Source organism: Lycorma delicatula, chromosome 6, assembly GCF_047948215.1.
Source record: "Lycorma delicatula isolate Av1 chromosome 6, ASM4794821v1, whole genome shotgun sequence".
In the NCBI taxonomy this organism is placed as follows: domain Eukaryota; kingdom Metazoa; phylum Arthropoda; class Insecta; order Hemiptera; family Fulgoridae; genus Lycorma; species Lycorma delicatula.
In genome coordinates this window covers 45157951-45178495 of record NC_134460.1, presented here as the reverse complement: position 1 = coordinate 45178495, position 20545 = coordinate 45157951, and the positions used below count along the sequence as shown (strand labels likewise).

General features: G+C 28.9%; 1 protein-coding gene across 2 annotated transcripts in view; it reads right to left on the bottom strand.

The window, feature by feature from the left end:
• Positions 1-1069: 1069 nt before the first annotated feature.
• The window catches only part of LOC142327027 (uncharacterized), a 139866-nt gene continuing 120390 nt past the window's right edge, over positions 1070-20545 (bottom strand). Inside the window, exons 4-6 of one of the 2 annotated variants that reach the window (XM_075369790.1) lie at positions 8948-9107; positions 5622-5749; positions 1070-1439 (exon numbers count right to left, since the gene is read on the bottom strand). In XM_075369790.1, the coding sequence (XP_075225905.1) occupies positions 1363-1439; positions 5622-5749; positions 8948-9107 (365 nt within the window). In that variant the 3' untranslated portion in view covers positions 1070-1362. Of the gene's footprint in view, positions 1440-5621; positions 5750-8947; positions 9108-20545 lie in introns of those variants that run through there. The other variant, XM_075369787.1, reaches the window with a different exon arrangement.

Here is a 20545-nt window from a genome sequence, read left to right as displayed (position 1 = left end):
TATTAATAATCTCATGGTGCCAGAAAATCATGAAGAACAGCTGAACATTGATTTGTAATCAAGAATTACCTTAAACCTGATTGATATTTAAATATTTATTTTAAAAAACGATAGAGAAACCGAAGCTGTTTATAGATATGCACTTTATAGGCACTTTATAAGCACTTTATAGATATGATCAATCCTGTAAATTTTGTTGAAATTGGCGATGGTTAAGTTGTGAGACTTGTTGATTTGACGCAGAATTGACACAGAAAAACTGAAAGACATTTTTCCCTGTTTTCTTTAATAAAAGAAGATACTTTTTTCTAATTCGGGAAATTTCCCTAATTTCGGTCCACAAAACGATCATCTTCTGAAGAAGCACCAAGCAGTAATTCCTTTTTCTTTTGCCAATCTTGAATACATGATTTATCGATATTTATTACTTATTGATTGCTCAGTTACCGATAATTTTGGCTTCTGGCATAAATGTTTATTTTTCGATAACAGTAAATGAATGAAGTTTTTTTGTTTGAAAACATAACTTTTAAACAGAGTATTTTTTTGAAAAAAAGAAGAGGAATGTAACTGAGATGCGACACGTTTACAAGTTTCAACTGAGTGCTGAAAGTGCGAAGAAAGTTACTTGAAATGAATAAAACTAAAAAATGGAATGTAATGTATTTCCAGAGACTCCTTTCATTGTACATATTTTGTTACAAAATAAAGAATTAATAATAGATATAACAGTACTGACCCTTTGGGAGAGACAGGTATTATAATAAAAATTTTCTTTGTTTACGTGTTTACCTGTTTTTGTATAATCTTTCATTCACTGTCATATGTGACACTAGCTTGTAAAATAATAATCAAAGATAATTACATTTTTTATGCAGTAATAATCATTCAATCATAATCATTTGACTCACTCCTGCAATCCAAACTTTTAAGTAGATTAATCACACATTACTAGCAGTTGTTATGCAGTTTCTGAACGACTACATCTAAGGTTGCTTGAAAGAAAATTTTTGATAAATAAAGAATTTGAACAAATTTAATATTTCTAACTTTTTTATTATTTCTTATTATAATAAATGTAATACATAATTTTGTAGTACAAAATTTCATTTTTTAATTCACAAACAGATTTTATTGACTGTTCAAAATTAAAATTTAGAAGAATAATGAGCGCTGCAATATTACACAATAATTATTATTAAACGAGATAATGTACTTGTTTATTTAAATTAAGAAAAACTTAAATTTTTTAAACCATCTGCCCTTCATCAAGAAAAATTGGAAATGAACAAACAGTGAAATTAATCGTAGATATAGCTGTGATTTAGTCCTGATAATCTGTTTTGAAGCAGCTAATAAATTCTATGATGTTTCAGTAGCTTTTTTATCACTTATATTAAGAGGTTTGGATGGAAGAAGTAATATTAGCACAATAGCACCTGAAACAAAAAATGTATATTTTATTAATTAAAAAATATTATAAATAAGAAAGACTTTTATCTATACAGCAATTGGTAGTGGATATGTGAAAATGTAACTTATTTATTAAAAAACACATAAAATATTTTTCTGTAATTTATTTAATGTTTTTATAATTTTTACTGTTAAGATGAATGCAAGTAAGAGCATAACTGGTATTATAAGATAGCTGGTTATTATAAGATCTAAATGTTTGAAGAAATGGTCTAATATTCTATAATTCTACAAGACCAAATCTATAATTTTAGTTCACAATCGAGTGCATGGCAAAACAATAAACTAATCAGAAACAACAAAAAGAAATCAGTTTCCGATTATGGATAAATGCTAATCCAAACAGTCCTTCTGCAGGATGATCATTCTCTCACCCTCCCCATTACTTTTCTTATCCTTTATTTCTTCTTCCTTGTATGTGTGAATCAGATCAGCTGCCACTGTGATTCCCTTTGTAAGCCATGTTGGCACCTTTAACTAGCTAGCAGGGCAGCTGTTTTTAAATTATGGCTTACAAGAGAGGTAACACTATCTTTTGCATTGAACAATCAGCCTTGTTAGTGAACAAGGCTCAACAAGAGAGGGCAAGAAGAGTAAAACAAGTATACAAGAACAATTTTAAAATATCAGCTTATAGGATGTTAACAGAAGTGTCATAGATTTGGTCTTGAAGAATTATGGATTTAGACCATTTTTACAGACATTTTAGATCTTATAATTGATTTAAGACATTTGAAAGTACAAGAGAGTGCAGAACAAATCAAACTATGACTTGATAGATGACTGTCTGATAAAGCTGCTCCTCTAGTTCCACATAAAATATAATCTAGAAGAAATTTGATAGAAGAAACCTTGAAATCAGATGGTCTCTTTCATTGTACTAACTTTGAATCTCAGGGATAAAAATTATTTTTATTTAAAGTCCATGATTTATAGATGTGGCTAAATTCTACATACAGTATACATATATGTATACATATTTATACAGCCAGTATAATAAATTGTGTAAACTATAAAGCTCAGAAAATCTTCTTATCATTAAAAAAGAAAGGAATCTCTAAAAGAGTCATCAGATCTTTCCTTTTTATTTTTTTCTCCACAACAGCCAGGAAGTATATGACATGAAGCTTTTGCAGCATCTCAGCTGAATGATTTCAACTGAATAATTTTCCAGCTAAGTGGCTTACTGTCTTACATTGAGTTTTAATAGTTCTAGGAATTCTATATATCATTTTTTGAACAGATAAATTGGGTATAACAATACTCTGATCATAGCGATTGCTGGACTTAGTCTGTTGAGGCTTTTTTGTATGAAGCAATGTCAAAAATAGGATCAGTTTAACAATGTAGATACATTATATTAGATAAAATTAATAAAACTCTGGGTAATTATGACAGATGTAGCTATTTTCAGTGAAGAAATGTTAAACTATGCTCGGTGAGAAGTTGAATTTTAAATGATAATAAAAGTAAAGATTTTATGATCACTCACTATAACCCCCTTTTTGTTGATTAAAAAATTATGAGTGACACAAAAAGATGATGGATCACACAAAGAATAGACTTGTTTATTTACAACATAATTTTATTACCAGAAGCTCTTTATTCAAAAGTTCCCCTTCATTCAAACTGTATTTATTGCATTCCAATACTGTTTTAATCATTTTATTTTTAATCTTGTTAAATATCAAATTTCTTAAAATAAAAATAATGATAAATTATTTAGAAAACAATAAATATATTTTCTAATGCTGCCTGACCAGTTCTATAAATCTTTTTGCACTACTTACCCCAACATTTTTAATTGAAGATTTCTGTGCTTCTACATTGTATTGTGTCATACAGTTTTTAGTTCACCATACACAGTTGTTACAAATTTTTAATAAAATTAATTATCAAATATAATCATCTTTTATTTTTATTCATCTGGAAGCTACATTTTCAAAGATAGTGTTAAATGTTTCTCCCATAAAGCAATAGTGATGTGAAACCGAGAAAAATGTTTTTTTCAGCAGTTTGATCTGTTTAAAAGATGAATTAAATGCTTAATGTTAAAATACTAGATGAAGATGCAAGTATGGGAATTTTATCTGCTGAAAATTATTTTAAGACATTAACTAAATGGAGAAGAAAGTTGAATAGTAGCTATTTTGATTTTCATTGTTAAAGAAACAGGTCTTTACTAGAAATATACGCTGTTGCAGACTGAAGAGAAAAAAGTGTGCCTTATTTTAAGGCTGTAATATATCACAAAACCTTACTTTATAGTAAACTTGGGCAATACAGATACAAATGTTCCATTAAAAACTGTAATTTCATTTCACCTAAAAAGTACATTAAAGAGAAGTAGGCAAATGAGTCTGCTACAGCAGCGTTTCCCAACCTTTCTGATGTCTCTGTAGCAACACTTAAATTCTCCACAACCTCCATGAAATGAAAAATGAATTTTTTTAAATATATTTTATATATCATAAGAATGACATTACAAATTACTATTTTACAATATAATACAATTAGTTAGTTATAAATGAGATATTTGGAAAAATATAATCATATTGGATAGACATATTATGAATTCAGACATCAACTTCCGTATGTCCAGACATACGAATCCAAATCAAAACTGAATAATTTCAGATGTAGATCTGGGATTTTTCTCATGAAACTTTATTCATAGTTATCAAGTTGTATGAAGAGAACTGATTCACAGGACAAAAAGTGTTCATAAATCTTAATTTTGTATTATCATACAAAAGCAATAATATGCTACTTTATTCTGTATACCGCACAAAAGCTACCGGATTAGCATTATTTTAAATATTGTGACTTTCACCCTACTGTAATGCAAAATATTCACTACTATGTAACCGATCTAGAAAAATATTTTTCATATTTTGAGCAATCTTATCCGATTTTTCTTTTCATAGAAATGTCAAATTATGGTATCATACACCTCAAGTCATGAGGCATGTTTTTCACTAAACAAGTTCTTTGCTATTACTTTTATTGCAATAAATTAAAGTTATTGCAGGTAAAATTAAATCTTCCCCAGTGTATTAGGTTGCTCATTTTTAGAGATAAGAAGAGGGACTTGAATTCAGCATTTTTATTTATTGTTCCACACACAATGTCCTAACTAAATTCTGATCCATATGTAAATAAGATAGTGAAAAGATTGAAAATCACAAGTTTCATTGCGAACTCAATTATTTGATCAAAAGCAGAAAAACAAACTAATTGTATAGTATTATAAAAATTCACTACAAGAAATAATACTGCTTGTTCACTTTGCCACTGAAGTGAATAAGATAAATGGTCAGACATGAGTTTGAAATAGAATTGACCTTCCAGAAGGAAATGTACTTGAAAAAATCTACACAAAGGGTTGGTTATTCACCTCTTCCCCACAAGGGTAGTAGTAACAGTATCAACATTCATGTTAAATTTCACTGAAACCAAGAGCCTTGAGAAATGTACATTACTAATATACCAGGTGTGAGACACATGATAAAATAAAGTTCAATGAAAATGGAATGTCTCGTGGACCCCTTTCAATTTCTCACAGCCCCCTGCGGATCTGCAGCTAGTGGTAGGGAAACACTGTGCTACAGTATGGCTATAGGCTAAGAATTCAATTTACAACTGTGTTAACTTAAGATCACACTTTCTAGGAACTAATTAGGTTAATATAGGAGTCAACTCTAAATCATGTTATATCAGGCATACCATTTAATAGTGTTGTAACTTTTTATTATTATTGACATTTATGAGAAAAGGCTTTATGAACATTCTGTTGACTGTTCAAAACTTAATCAAAACAGTATTCCTAATTTGCATCACTGTCTTAAGAAACATTTCAATTGATATTTTCTATAAATCTCTCCCTTCTGTTTATTATTGTTTTGTATAATTTGATTAAGAGAATGCAAAGAGAAGGATATCGTTCTAAAGGAGATATACTATATATAGTTAATACATTCTTCTGAATCCAAATTATTTTTAATCCTCATCAGCAGTGGTAATCAAAGGATTCCAGTATAGTACTAACAATGCTATACCTGTGGTTTGGCCAGTGATAGATAATGTAAAGAATTTATTCTTTAAGTGTTAGAAGATAATCATAATAAATAATTTTGTAATGTTCTCACCTAGAAGTGATATAACTGTAAATGAGAGTAAAACCAAACAGTGGTTATGAATAACCCTTCCAGATATCATGTTTGCTGTTACAGTTCCTACTCTTGAACTCATCAATGATAAACATCCTGCCATTGCTCTGTAAAAATATTTATTTTATTTTTTATATGCATTTAATTGAAAACATTCAATTATGTTAATTAATACAAATATATAAAGAAAAGAAATTTATAATTGCAAAACTACAAATAAAGAAAGTAATTTATTATTAAATTTAAAACCAGTAAAGAAAATTCATATGCTGGCTCAAAAAATAACATAATAGTAAACTGTGAAATATAATAGATAAAAACAATAAGAAACATCATGACAGCTATAAATGAAATAATAAATTCAGTAAAAAAGTTGACAACACAGTTATAGGACTTTCCTGGAATGTAGCTTTAGCTGTCAAGCTAAGTTAATTAAAAATATTTACAATTTTATTTAAATATAATTTTTTTTAGAGTATTTAATTCAATGATTCTAACGAAAGCGCGGGCACATACTGTATTTAATTCACATGTCTGAGGCGGTACTATCAGCGACAGTCGGCACTAACTAAACTAATGTAATTTCATAACTTACATACAACATTTTGCTTGTATGGTCAGCAGACTTGTGTAGTCGCGAGGCTTAACGTACCAGATACCGAGTCAACCAGACAATCGAGTTCGAGACCCAGTTACTTTTTTAAACTTTAAATACTATTATTATATTTAATTCTGCTGCTCACCTATGATGTCACAACATAACAGATGACTACAACAGCATTTTTTGGAGGAGGGGTGCAATTTTGCAAATTTTTTTTCTAATATCATTATATTTTAATTCTTAACAAATGTACCTAAAAAAAACATGACCTTAATTAGGTGAAATCTCGACATACTGAGGGTGACCTTGCTCTACAGCCTCATCCCCTTGACCTTTTAAGTTGAAAATTTAATGGCATCAATGTCTGATATATAGACGTAATCTAACAAAGTTTGGTCAAAATCAGTCAGGTAGATTTGAAGATATCAAGTAATTTAGAGGCCAACACAGAATATACGTACATATGACCATTAATATCTGGTTTTTCGGTTCCTTAGGTGTTAAAATGTCAAGATCCAGTGGAAACTGCATACACTCAAATTGGACCGATTATAATACTTTCCCTTTTAGAGCTATAGCGCTATCTTGATGGGAAAGTAAAAAACAACTTAAAACTTTTAATGGCAATAAATAAATAAATTAAAAATCTAACTAGAAAACAATAAAGCAACACATAAAAAGAAATTGAAACTAATGCATACGTAATCATAAACATACACATATATATATATATATATATATATATATATATATATGTATGTTTATGTATATATATATATATAAATTTATTTATGTATGGAGACACTGAAGTAATTTTTCGTCCATTTGAAATAGATCATTTGTTGTTAGTAGCATTTACTATTAACAGTTTTGCCAGGTTTTAGCAGCTCATAATCGATCACACCCTTCCGATTCCACCAAACTCAGAACATTGTCTTCTTTCTATTGTGATTTCGCCTTGAAATCGATGTCAATGGTTTGCCTGGAATTACCCATGATCTTTTATGCTTAGGATTCTTAAAATAAAACCACTTTTCATCACCTGTCACAATTTGATGAAGAAATGACTTTCTTTTGTACCTGGCAAGCAGCATTTTGCAAGTGGTTTTTCAGTTTTTTTTGCTGTCTTTCATTCAGTTCATATGGAACCCATTTTCCCATCTTCTGGATCTTTAACATGGCTTTCAAATGTATGGAGACGGCTTCTCATGTTACATTTAATTGATCTGCAAGTTGTTACATTTGAGCGTCATCCTCATCCAACAATGCTTGCAATTCGCTATCTTCAAACTTTTTCGGTGGTCTTCCACGTTCTTCGTTTCTCACATCAAAATCGCCACTTTTGAATTTTTAAGCCACTCAAAGCACTGTGATTTACCAAGAGCATTCTCACTGTAAGTTTCAACAAGCATTCGATGCAATTCTGCAGCAGTTTTCTTTAAATGGTAACAGAAAATTGTTCGCAAATCGTAGTTTATAGGTACAAAACTCGAATTGTTCAACGCCAATTAAAACTATGCTGTTGTTTGAAACTTGTATTGTTGTGAGTTGAAAATCTTTGTCAACTGTTAAAGAAAGAAAATAATGCCAATGATGCGGTTTGACAGTAACTACACTGACAGGTAGGGCCATCTACGGGCAAATTTCAGTTTCATATTTACACATCTGGTATAAATAATTAAATAAAATTAAATTTAAAAATGTATTAAAAAAATTTAATTTAAAAAATTTTAATTAAATTTAAAAATGTATCTTAATATTAACATCACAATACTTTTACAAAGGCCCAGGCCCATTTGATGTTAGGTAATGAAGCCAAACGTTATGCTAAAAGAGTGGAAGAATGATCCCAAGTGCGGCTGTCGCTACCATGGCACCAAACATCAAGATTGGTTGTGCCACCTGCAATTTCATAACTTTCTGAGTAAAGCCAGGAAAATTAAACATTTTTTTATTTATTTAATTTTAAACATTAAAAGGGTCAATTTGTCCATTTTCTTTACCAGTTTATTTATGTTTTAATTTTTTAATCAATAATTTTTATTGTATGGGCATAAGCTCTACTAATGTTGTAACATATATTTAATTTGAATACCTTAGAAATTGAATTCTGATGAATGGTAGTATTGATAATGAATGACCGTCTATATATTTCAGTTTCAGTAGTAGTATTTACTTTTTCTTGTTATATCTAGAAAATGTATTATGTTATTTTGATCTATTAAAAAAAAATTATATAATATTAATCTAATTTGATATATGTGACCAAAATTACTTTTAATTTATTATTGTATTATCAGAGGACTCAGATAATACAATAAAATAATATACATCAATGAAACTGATATATAAAATTTTAAAAACACAATAGTTCATGATATTACTTACAAATTATTTTGGAGGTACTACTTGTTGATGACATTCTTGTTATGTATACTGCAACACTAAATGTGAATAATCCTTATGAGATTAAATTCGCATAATAAAAACGTAGAGTTCATCATTAAAATATGATGGTTGAGAGAACAACTGAAAAAAATCAAGGCCAAAGCAAATATACCAAAAACAATCTGGAATTTTTGTAATTCATTGTTGAAGGAGAGAAGAAGAATCAAACTGATTGGCTAACATAACTTGGAGATTGAGGGTTATTTAGTCATTTTAGAATTACAATATTGATTTTAATTTAATAAATGCTAATTACCGCATATTAGTTGGAAAGAGGTCCACCATTACAGTATTGACAGTAGCTATAGCTGCACCTGATAATACTATCAAAGTTATAAGAAATGCTGTCATAAACTCTTGTATAGGGACTACAAATAATAACATTATTGATACTGAAGATAGAAATGTACATAATCCTGTAAAAGAAAAAGAAAATGAAAAACAGATAACATATTTTTAATAACTCACACTTAAAAAAAAATTTTAACAAAAAATAAATGATCTTCCATGAAATATAAATATTTGTAAGTTTAAAAATAACTGATATTAAAATTTGCTTTTGCTGTACAACTGATAAAAATCTAATAACAAATTAGTATTTCAAGTTCATATTAATATGCCATATTGTTAGGTATGCAGTAACACCTGTTACACATTAAATTACTGTAACCAGCATGTTAAATTATTATACTTAGGAAAGGCAACTATGATAAGGCACTTCAGGTGCATTAATGACATCACTAGTACAAGACAGACTGCATTGATGGTTAAATTTATGTAACATAACTGACTTATATACACTGCCTCCATCAGAAAGGGAAATAATATGAAGTTATTTTAAGCACTTGATTGTTTCATTACAAACGTTTTCAATATAACATTTTAAAATTAAAGTAAAAATACATTGCTTAACTTACTCCAATACATACTCATAATAAATACTGATGTATTTGTATAGCAGCAATCTGTATGTTTCAAAGTATCACCAACCAACTTCTTTTCAATTAATCAGTCATTAACTCACTTCTTGACAGTACCTTTCAGTTTATTTTAACTTGTGAATTTGTTATCATTAAAAATTCTTTTAACATTTGAACAGATGGAGACTGAAAATTTTCTAGCAAATGACATATCACAGTTGCCCCCTATTGTTGATTTTGAATAACTTAGTATACATCTTCTACATCACTTCTCAGTAGTGTTGTGCAATAACTATTATTCTTTTTGGCATGAAGTCATTCAATGAAACACCATACCAATCCCAAATATCATAGCAATCAATTTGCACATGAACAGATTCTATGTATGCTTTCATTGTTTTTCCCTCTGAGTGAAGGTAACAGTTTTCATTGCTTTAACAATTTTCAGGCAATCATGTTTCAAAACTTTAAAAGTGTATCAAAATTTCAGTCAAAGACCACATTTATTGCCTTATTAATTTTAAAACATTATAACATAAGTAAATGACCATAGGGAAACGCAGAAAGTGGTTTATTGCAGCAAATAATGATATAACATTTGAATCTTACAGGTATGCTGACCTCTAGCGATTATTGAAATAGGAATTACTGAATTGTCATTGCTTTCAAGATAGCATGTTTCTTGTATTTGAAATACAATGCTCTTTGAATAGATTCAGTGACATGAATTTAATGGGCTTAAAATTTATTTTTACCTAGAAATTTCTGCTTTTATTTTGATAAATTCAAGACGTTCTCTGATTTTGGCTATAATTGTCAGTTTGCTTTTGTAGATGCTGTATTTAATGAAAACTGATCTGTTTATTTAAATCAATAATGCAGATGAAATAATGCAAGCTTCCTTTTCTTCTTATCTGTGACGAAACCTTCTACTGATGGTTTGTGAAAAAACAATCATTTTCTTAGTGCTTTTTTAGTACAAGATGATTGCATTTGTATTTGTTTTTCTTAAAGCCAAACCAGAAGTAAATCAATCCTATGCTTGAACTGTTGCATCCAGATGGTTCCTGCTAAGCATAAAATTACCTGCATTAAAACTATTCTCATTGTTGTTTTTAAGCAATATATAAATGACTGATATTCTTATTGTTATTTTTAAGCAATATTTAAATGACTGTAAAAATATTATTCGTGAGCCCTTAGTTGAACCCAAAAAAAAATTTTTATCCCCTCTCCACATCAAGCTAGTACTAATGAAAAATTTTGTAAAAACAATGAAGGATAGTCCTGGGTTTTTGTACATCAGGCAGAAATTTCTGAATGTAAGTGAAGTTAAAATTAAAGAAGGAATATTTTATTGGTCCTCAAATAAGAGAGTTGACCGAAGATGATGTGTTTAACTCAATGTTAAATAATGTAGAAAGTGCAGCTTGAGCTTCATTTAAATATGATTGTCAAAAATCTGACAATTACCACGATATTACTAATCAACTTCTTACTTCATACACAGCTATGGGATGTAATATGTCTTTGAAAATACATTTCCTCCACTCACATCTGGATTTTTTCCGGATAACCTTAGAGATGTAAGTGACGAACATGGTGAACGTTTCCATCAAGGCATTTCGGTGATGGGAAATGGAATACTAACGTGCTAGCCGATTACTGTTTGACATTATTTCGGGATGTGCCTGAGGCTATTTATAAAAGAAAAGCATCAGCGAAATCATTCTAAACAGGGATGGCCATGCAAAATTATAAATTTAAAAAATTTTAACTATATTTTTCCTTAATTTTTTTTGAAGTGTAATTAATTTAAAACTAAGGGTTATAGAAAAATTGTATTTACAGATCTGTAATGTACGCAAAAAGCAATTCAAGAAATGTATATTTAGAGAAACATTAAAAAAACGTTTTTTTGTCTATAGTGTTATTAATCATCTGGTAGTAAGTGTCAAATACAAATTAAATTAATTTACAAAATAAAACTTCTATAAATAAGATCAGACAAACAAATACAATCCAGAAAATAAATCTGTACTCTTTGAAGTAGTCTGTATTTTAACATGCTGAAAGGTCTGTTACAAATTGATAGTTGGTCTTTGCTTTTTCTGAGATAGTCCCATTACTTGAACCTATTCTTCCAAGTCTAATTTAGGATGATTACGTAAATCTCAAAACCAACTAGCTAGAGATTTATTTGGATTTGTATCAGGTACTTGCAACATGGCAAAACAGATGAAAACATTTATGAAACTAGAAGGTTGAATAAATATTAGTAAATACTAGATATCTGCATTGAAATTAGTTTGTTCTGAATCAGTCTAACCGCATTTGACATGAATGGATTTTGATCCTGATTGTTTCAGAAAATTTTGATGGTTGTAGATTAAAAAAATTTTTAAATGTAATTGCCATGATATCAAAATGATATTTTACTCTACTGCAGTGTATAGTAAAGTATCACCTGAAAAAAGGGTCTGTTCAACTGTGCTGAGACCGGTAGTAACGTCAGTGGTTAAAACTACTGTAAATTGAAAATCGATAACAACAGATGAGAATATTAAGGTGTCCCTGTAGTAGTGATAACCAAAAAAGATGGTCTTATTAGAAGTAATGTAGTAGGCTAGATAGTGGAATATTCTCAGAAAGAAAAGTGAAAGGTATGTTGATAAAAGTAAAATCGTAAAACAATGGTAAAGTAAAACAATGAAGTTGCTAGACTGTAAAAAAGATATGTTAATAATAGTGTATATAAGAATTCAGCTATATAAGACTAATGTAAGGTTATGGGTGTAGACCATGACAAATGGAGAAAGGAGAAAGAACATCTTTTCCTAGGATCCCACATAAGTGATAATTAATGTTGAATACACTTAGATAATTTAATAAAAAGTAATGAGTAGTTTAGAGATTGAGTTATAATATGGAAAGAAGGCAGAATTTTTAGTTATCAGCAAATATGGCAACTGAATTAGAATGAGCATACCACAAGCAGTACAGCAAAATATTTTGAAAAACAATTCTCATGTTAATTTTTTTGAGAGGAAAGAACAAGTAGTTTAACAAAGTATTGAAAAATCCAATATGAAGGGGGGAACTGAAATGTTATCTATGCAGCAAAGGACTAAATATTGTTGGTGGTAAAGGCAAAGTAAAGTGAAAGAAGAGTATAATACAAGGAACAAATCTCAGAATCAAATTATGGGCTGTAAAACGTAACATGAAGTGGTCATGGAGTATACCAAAATTTACTTATTATGAAATATCTGGGTGATAGATTCAAATGTAATGAGCAAATCAGCTGCATATTTTGGGTTTTTTCTTTCTCTGAGACTAAGCGAGTGCATTACGTTTTACTGACTGTATGTTTTATAAGAATGAAATTATTACTTTAGAAATGACTTTTCAAATAAAAGTTATTACGAAATCATTCTTAAAAAGTAAAGTAGTACACTATAGATCTTAATTTAATTAAAACATGAAGTAACGTGGTAGCAAAATAAAAGTTAATTAAAAACCATGCATATAAATGTATATGGGAATTACTGGATGAATGAATTAATTATCTGAAAGCAGAAGATCTCAAAGATAAACTATACGCACTTACAAAATACAATAATTGCAGAACAGCTAAGAAAAGACTAATTGCAGGAAATAGTAATGAAATGTATTAAAAAATTACTACTTTTGTAGATGTAGTCTGTAAAAAAATAAAAATTATTTTTAATTTATCTAAATAAATATATATATATATATATATATATATAACCAGTACAGGCAGAAGAAAGCTGAGAGAATAGGAAGTTTAAACTATTGCACAAAAGTAAATGGAAAAATTAGCTTAGATATTGATGGGAAAAGAAAGCAGTGATTATTTTATATTATACTATTTTATTATCAGAATTTGGTAGGATTCTAAAATTTTAGGCAAGAAGGTAGTAGGAATAACAATAATAATATCATTAAGATTGATGTATTCATTCGCAGGTAGGCTTTAATTTATGACAGTGAGCATGTGCCCTCAGGTTTAAAGAAAAAAGTATAATTATTTTAAAACTAAATATGTATCTCCAATTGCAAATAAATCCAAGAATTGTCAGCCTTACTCTGGCATCTTGTGCATTGAAATTATTAATAATTTATAGATGAATTGAAATGATATGGACTTTAACTTGCCTAAAAAAATAATTAATTTTCAGAAAGAACATCAACGCAAGGCAAGCAGTGTCATATAAAATTGTGTGTTATTCTAAACAAGTTATTAAGTTATTACATCTAAAATTCATTTTCAGGTTTCTGTTTTTTTTTTAATTTTCCCTCCTCAGAAAAAAATAACTGAAAAATTCAGAATCTTTTAAAGATGTCTTCTAAAAAAATTAAGGGATTGAGCTAAACTAAAAGAGAAAAAAGTTTTAAATTAAAAATTAGAAAAGAAAGGGATCAAGCTAGAGACTATTTTAGAAAGAGTAGGTCAATTTATGTTTAATTACTTGCTACAAAAATATATCAATATCCTTAATCTGTTAGTTAATTTAATAAATTTAACTTGAAAATTCAGGAAATATCAATAAAACGAAAATGAGAAAAAAGAGGAACCAATGAGAATGCACCCCAAACCCAAGGGATTGGTGCTCGACACCTTGAAGGGATATTGAGTTATTGTCCCCAATCTATGCTCTTATGTTTTGTTTTATGCTGGTAGCAGCATAAGTATAACTGACACCTATTACATAAAACTGGGCGTTCTCAAATATAACTAGAAAATATGGTTAGTCTTTATACCAAGAAAAGGATTCTTCATTTCCACTGAATGATGGCACAGTAGTGGTAACCAGTCTTTTTAAGTCATCAGATAAGTAAACTGACAATCACAGAGAATAAAACTTTAAATTGCACTCACCAATTTCAGATCTATGTCCCTGTCGCAAAATGTTAAGATTCTGCAAAACTGTTATGTACTTTATGAATAAAAACATTTGTAATCTCCTGATAAAATTTTTAAATCCAGAACTATACATGTTAAGAATGGATTTACCGTGTTGTAAATTGTTTTAAAAAATACTCATAGGTATTACCAGTTCCGATTGCCCAACTTAGGGATGACAATGATTTCATATGAGACAATTTTGTAATTAATGAAAATCATCAAAAGCGCTGTCATTGATAATAACTTTTATTTTTACTGGATAATAGATTTAACCGATCACTTTCTACAAATTTGGGTAATGAGACTCATTAAATTTTATTTAACTAACAGCTGTTAAATAATATTTCATCATGCCTGTCGACAAAGATGTCTGTAACAAAGATTATAACCGTGTTGTAGGCGATAAGTTACACCTTTGTGAAACCACTTTACATTTCCTGCAGTTGTCCCCCCCTTAAAACCAATGGCTATATTGGATAACTTTCTGTTGTATATTTAACAGAAAATAATTAGTTTTAAATTGCAGCCAGATATTTCTACGAAAACTTATTCTTGCTTAAGATAGTACAAGTTACTCTCTTTTAATATTACATAAAGCTAATATCCCATTTAAAGGTAGATATGGATCACCACAAAGAACAGGTAGAAACTCATAAATCATTAAATCAATGGATCTGAACGAAATACATTAGCAAAATTGCCTTCTGTTTTCAAAATAATATTAAAGATCAAATCTGACATCTACAAAGTTGTGAATTACAGCTTTTCCTATTGTTGATGTTGCCATTCAATAATTAATATAATATTACAAAGATGGATCCTCTTAACCAAAAGTCTCTAATACTCGCTTCCAGTTTGTAAAGATTGACTACATTGTGACATTTTCTGCCATTAGGTGTTAATTAATTCTATCACCTTACTAGTAATCGTGAATCATAACTTTATTATAAACAATAATTATTTTTAATTTTTCACAGTCATTAATATATCAGTAGTCTAAACGAATTAATTTCCTTTTTTATTATTGGAAGATGTGTAATGATGACATAGTATTATTTAATGTTTCATCCCATGTTAACATTTAAAATGTCAGCATTTCCTGTTATTTTCCTTAGATTTATTGCGGTTAACTTTTCTTCAGAATTCATTTATAATTTACCCATTTTAAATTTCCTTTCACTAATTTTTTTATCCAGTTGCATTTCCTTATTTATATAAAAAGTTATACCGTACTTTGGTTGATTGATTTTGTCTCAATTTTCTTTATAAATACTGTTATTTATATAAAATATTTTTACCATACGTTTACATTTTCTTGTTGAACTATGTAAAACTATCCTTACAATATATTATAACAGAATTGAAATCATCTTGCAGGTGAAGGTCAAATGACTTCCTCATCTTGCTCCCACCAGTCGTATTCTTCAATACTGCGGAACATATACGGCCAGTAAATCAACACATCCATCATTAATAACATTTTCATCAGTTACGTGACTTGGTTTCTTTTTGCCGATTCGTGGCAAAATTCCACTTGTTTCAACTAATTGTTTGGATTGACAGGCTAAATACTGACTAACACTAAACTCATTGTGAATTTTTTCAATGCTCCAGCTGCTTGGTAATAAACTTAAAATATTAATTTCTTCCTGGGTTGATGTAACTGTTTTCATTTTATCCTTTATTTTAATGATTAATCCTTCATATTCCTTACCTAAATCTGCATAATTTTGTGGTACTAGACTGGTTTCTTCTGTAAAAATATTTAAATCAGAGGAATCATTTAATTTACTTGGCTATTTATTTAACTTTATTTTTTTAAATTTGTTCCATTGCACTGCTCAATAATTTTTTAACCTTAATCAGGGAAATGCCAAGTGCTGAACAAGCTTTATTCACCGACTCGACTAAAACACATTGAGGCTTAAATATATTTTGACATTCCAGTTTGGTTTCTGTATCATCTTGTGGTTTTTGTATTTTGTACTCGGTACTCTGCCTGGAATTAATGTTAAATTTGGACTGCTTATTGGATATTTCTAAAAGAGATTTCTTAACCGGTTTAGTGTGACAGCTAAATGGGTCAGAGGAACTTTTCCCATTAATATGAAAATATTTATCTAAATATTTAGTTTTATGAAAAGTACAGATAAGTTTTTGTTTCAGTACATCCACTCCTTAAAAGATATCAATGTTATTTGCTGTTCAGTAAACTCTAAAATATCACGCAATATTGAAGTTCTATTGTAGGTCAATTTGTGACATACTGTTTCAGTGTGAATGCCAATTGAACATTCCATAATCCGTTTTTATAAAATGCAAGGGTTGTTACAATAACAATACAGTTAGCATAAATTATAAAACTACCAATTGTACCTCACTTTGTCTTATCCCAGTTTCTCTACAGCTAAAATAAAAATCTAATTAATAAAATTAAAAATAAAAGATATCACATAAAAGAGAAGTTCACTGCTAATAAAATCACTTTATAAACAGTTGTACATTACCTAACCACAGTATTACACTAGCAAAAATACAACAAAATACATTAAAATCAAAACAGTAACTGAGCCTTCTAAAATGTTTACATTCAGGGTTATGCAAAGATTCATGTCCATGCATTTCGTGTTTAATTTGAGTTATGTTACTTAAAGTCATACTTTAAGTAACAAACTATCTAGAATATATACTATCTCATTACAGACATATCGCAATATCTTGTATAGTAGGTCTACATTATTATCTGAATAAATACAAGCTGTGAATTTTTTTGGATACATTGTTCATAATTAGAAGTAACAGTATTTTTAGTGGTTTTGATGGCTTCATTACTTGTCAACCTTTTTGAGTTAACAAAATAAATTTTATATAGTTTTAAAGTACTTATTGCTGTAAACATTTCAGATTTTTGTCATCTGTCCCACATGTGGATTTTGGGGCCTAAAAATGACACATTTTCAAAATCTTACGATTTGGCAGCCATTTTTTTTAATGAAGGACACTCGGTAACAGTCCAATTTCATTTTTATAAGTTCTACTAGTACTTAAAAAACAGGCATGTTACCCTAAGCCCTTCACTATTTATTTTGGGCCTGAAATTTGAAAAAAAAAATTTGTAAACATAACTTCAGTAAAAATTACAAGATTTGGTTATGTATCAAAATTAAGTTTGAGTACACTAAGATGAAGTTCTATTTTTACTCTTTCCAAAAAGCCCTTTTTGATCTCTGTATGATGTAAATTAAGAATGCTACAGCTCGTGGAAAAAGTGATGAAAATGGCTGTTTTTATGTGTTGGCAAGTTAGAAAGTAGTCTATTATTCAAGAAAAAAATTGTTATAAACATGAAAAAATATTTTTTGGCCACTTCAAGGTGGGTAGTTATCATGTACCAAATATCATCAAAATCAAAAATAGTGATGCAATAAGATTTTTTTGAATTAAAATGGAATACCCTGTTAATTATTGGGTTTTCTCTACCCCATTGTACTATCACAATGTTTTGAGTAGGTAGTAATACTGTAAGGAGAATTGTAAGGAGTACTTGTAAGGAGAATGGTCTCTCACTATGCTCAAATTTTTGAATATGGGGATTTATTTTCAAATTGAAATAGCTGACTACAATCGAACTAAAGTGTGCTGCTTGTAAATACATAGTGTGTTTTTTAATCTAACGTTTTTAATCTGCATGAAAAGTATATTTAAAATGGAAACTTTTCTCCTAGAATTCATGCTTTAGGAAGCACAAGATTGCTGGAGTTGGATGTACAGATTTCAGGTTTTGTAATATATTTAAGAAAATCCAGTGGACAATGCAAAAAGAATTGTGTTATGTGAAGAAGTTGATATTTCGTAGAGAACTTCTTAATAAATTGTATGGATGATAGTGCACCACCACGCTTTAATATCAATATCTACCAGTACTTAGATGATTACTTCCCTTAAAGATTTAAAATAAGATGTCATATTGTTGTTCTGTTTTGTATCCAAATAAAATACCACGAATTGTATAAAAATTAAATTTCTCTAATATGAAACCTCAATTCTTTCTATCTCCCTTCATTTGTAAATTTCTCATACAAAATAAAATAAATTCTGTAAATTTTTTTATTCCTTGGCCTTTTCTATAACCAAAAAGTGTATGTTAACTTTTAATAATACATATATAAGCTCTCTTCCTAATGTATTTGACATGATTAATTTAGTTAAAGGTAGTTACAGTGTACTATGTTTTGTTTTTAGCATTGAACTGTAATTTTTTTTTTTAATTTAAATACTGTTGTTACTCCTGAAAGGCTAGTCAAAATAAAAATAATTAAAATTAGGTAAATAAAAATACAAATAAAAAAAAGTAAAGTTATCAGGATATTTGTAGAAAATCACTTATAAAATTATGTCAACGTAAATGTCCTGTCAATTCGTTGATAGCCTGCCATTGACAGTTGGAACCACCAAATTGACAAGACATTGACATAATTTTATAACATATGATGACCAGCTGTTTTGTTTTAAACAAATATCACAATTTTTTATAATTACATGTGAAGTTTTATAACTTAGCATCTAAAATACATCAAATCAAGCATAATTGCATATAATGCTTAATTGGGAATTTGGTGGTTCAATTTCAGGAAAGTTTCATCTTCTTTCTGTCATTTTTATCATAGATAAGAATGCTTTTTAGTGATATTAACATCACTAAATTCAGCTTGTTACCATCTTGTCTTCATATTTTGGATATTCATCATTAATATCACATAAATGTATTAAAGATATTGCGGCATATTAAGTTGTTTAATCCTGAGCAATATATAATATCACTTTATCATTTTCTTCAGAAACTGTTTTATGTGTATTAAAATCAGCATGCCGAAACGAGTGTTTATTATAACTGTGTTATGTTATAATTTTTATGTGTTTTTATGTGTTAAATATTATGTGTTTGTTATAACTGTAAACAGTTCCAAGCCTTTTGAAGAATGTATATGGTTAGATTCAGGTTAAATGTTATTTTATCATCCTCTCTTGCTTCTCAGACACTTGCAGCATTTTTCTTGTGTAATAGTCTTTAAGACATTTGGTAACACTTTGGTTCATCATTTACCATATACTTGTAGTGTTGGCAGGTAAAAAGACAATTTTAATTTGTATGAATCCTTGAGTGTCTACAAAATGCTGCAGAATTACCCAACAATAAAAAAACTTTTGTTTTTTTTTTTAATTTTTTATATTCACTATCCCATTCTTGAATTTCTTCTTTAAAATTGGGGCTGTCGTCCAAGTAGATTTATAGTTAGTATTTCACAGGTAATGACCTTATATTTAAAAACAATTTAAGCTCCCCATATTTTCCTATTGCTAATAATTACTATTTCTCAGTTCGGTGAAAGAAAATTCGTTTTCACCCATCCCTACTCCCAACAACATGCAACCAAAAGCAATACCATAGTTTTCTTAGAAAAGTCTGTAAAAAGTTTATGTTTCATCAGCATAAAAATGACTTCTTCCTTATATCTCACACATATTTTTCTAGGTAATGCACAGGTGACATTAACATCAACATCATTTGTTTTACCATTAATTTTGCCGAGTGTGAGGTTGTGAGGTTCAAATCTGTGCAGCAGTCTGAATCTTTAAAAGTTTCTATATGATTTTTTAGTGTAAGATTTTATTTTAGTTTTTAGAAGCGAGCTATTAACCAGAAAGTGTGAATTTCATTACTTTTAAAACTACTGAAAAACCGCCTCATTTAGATGATCGTAAACTGGTATTAATTTTCTTTTTTAATTATAGTTTCCATTGTGTTGTGGCGCACATTCAGTAATTTGTTCTACTGCACCACACTATTTCTACTACGAATGTAGCAAAATTCTCTCTATACAAGATACTTTTCTTAACAAAAGATTTCCTTATAATGAAAGAACTAGCTAGTCGCTTCATAACTATGATATCAATCAATGTATTTTAGGCTCTTTTGTACAAATGAAAAAGACAAATTTTCCTG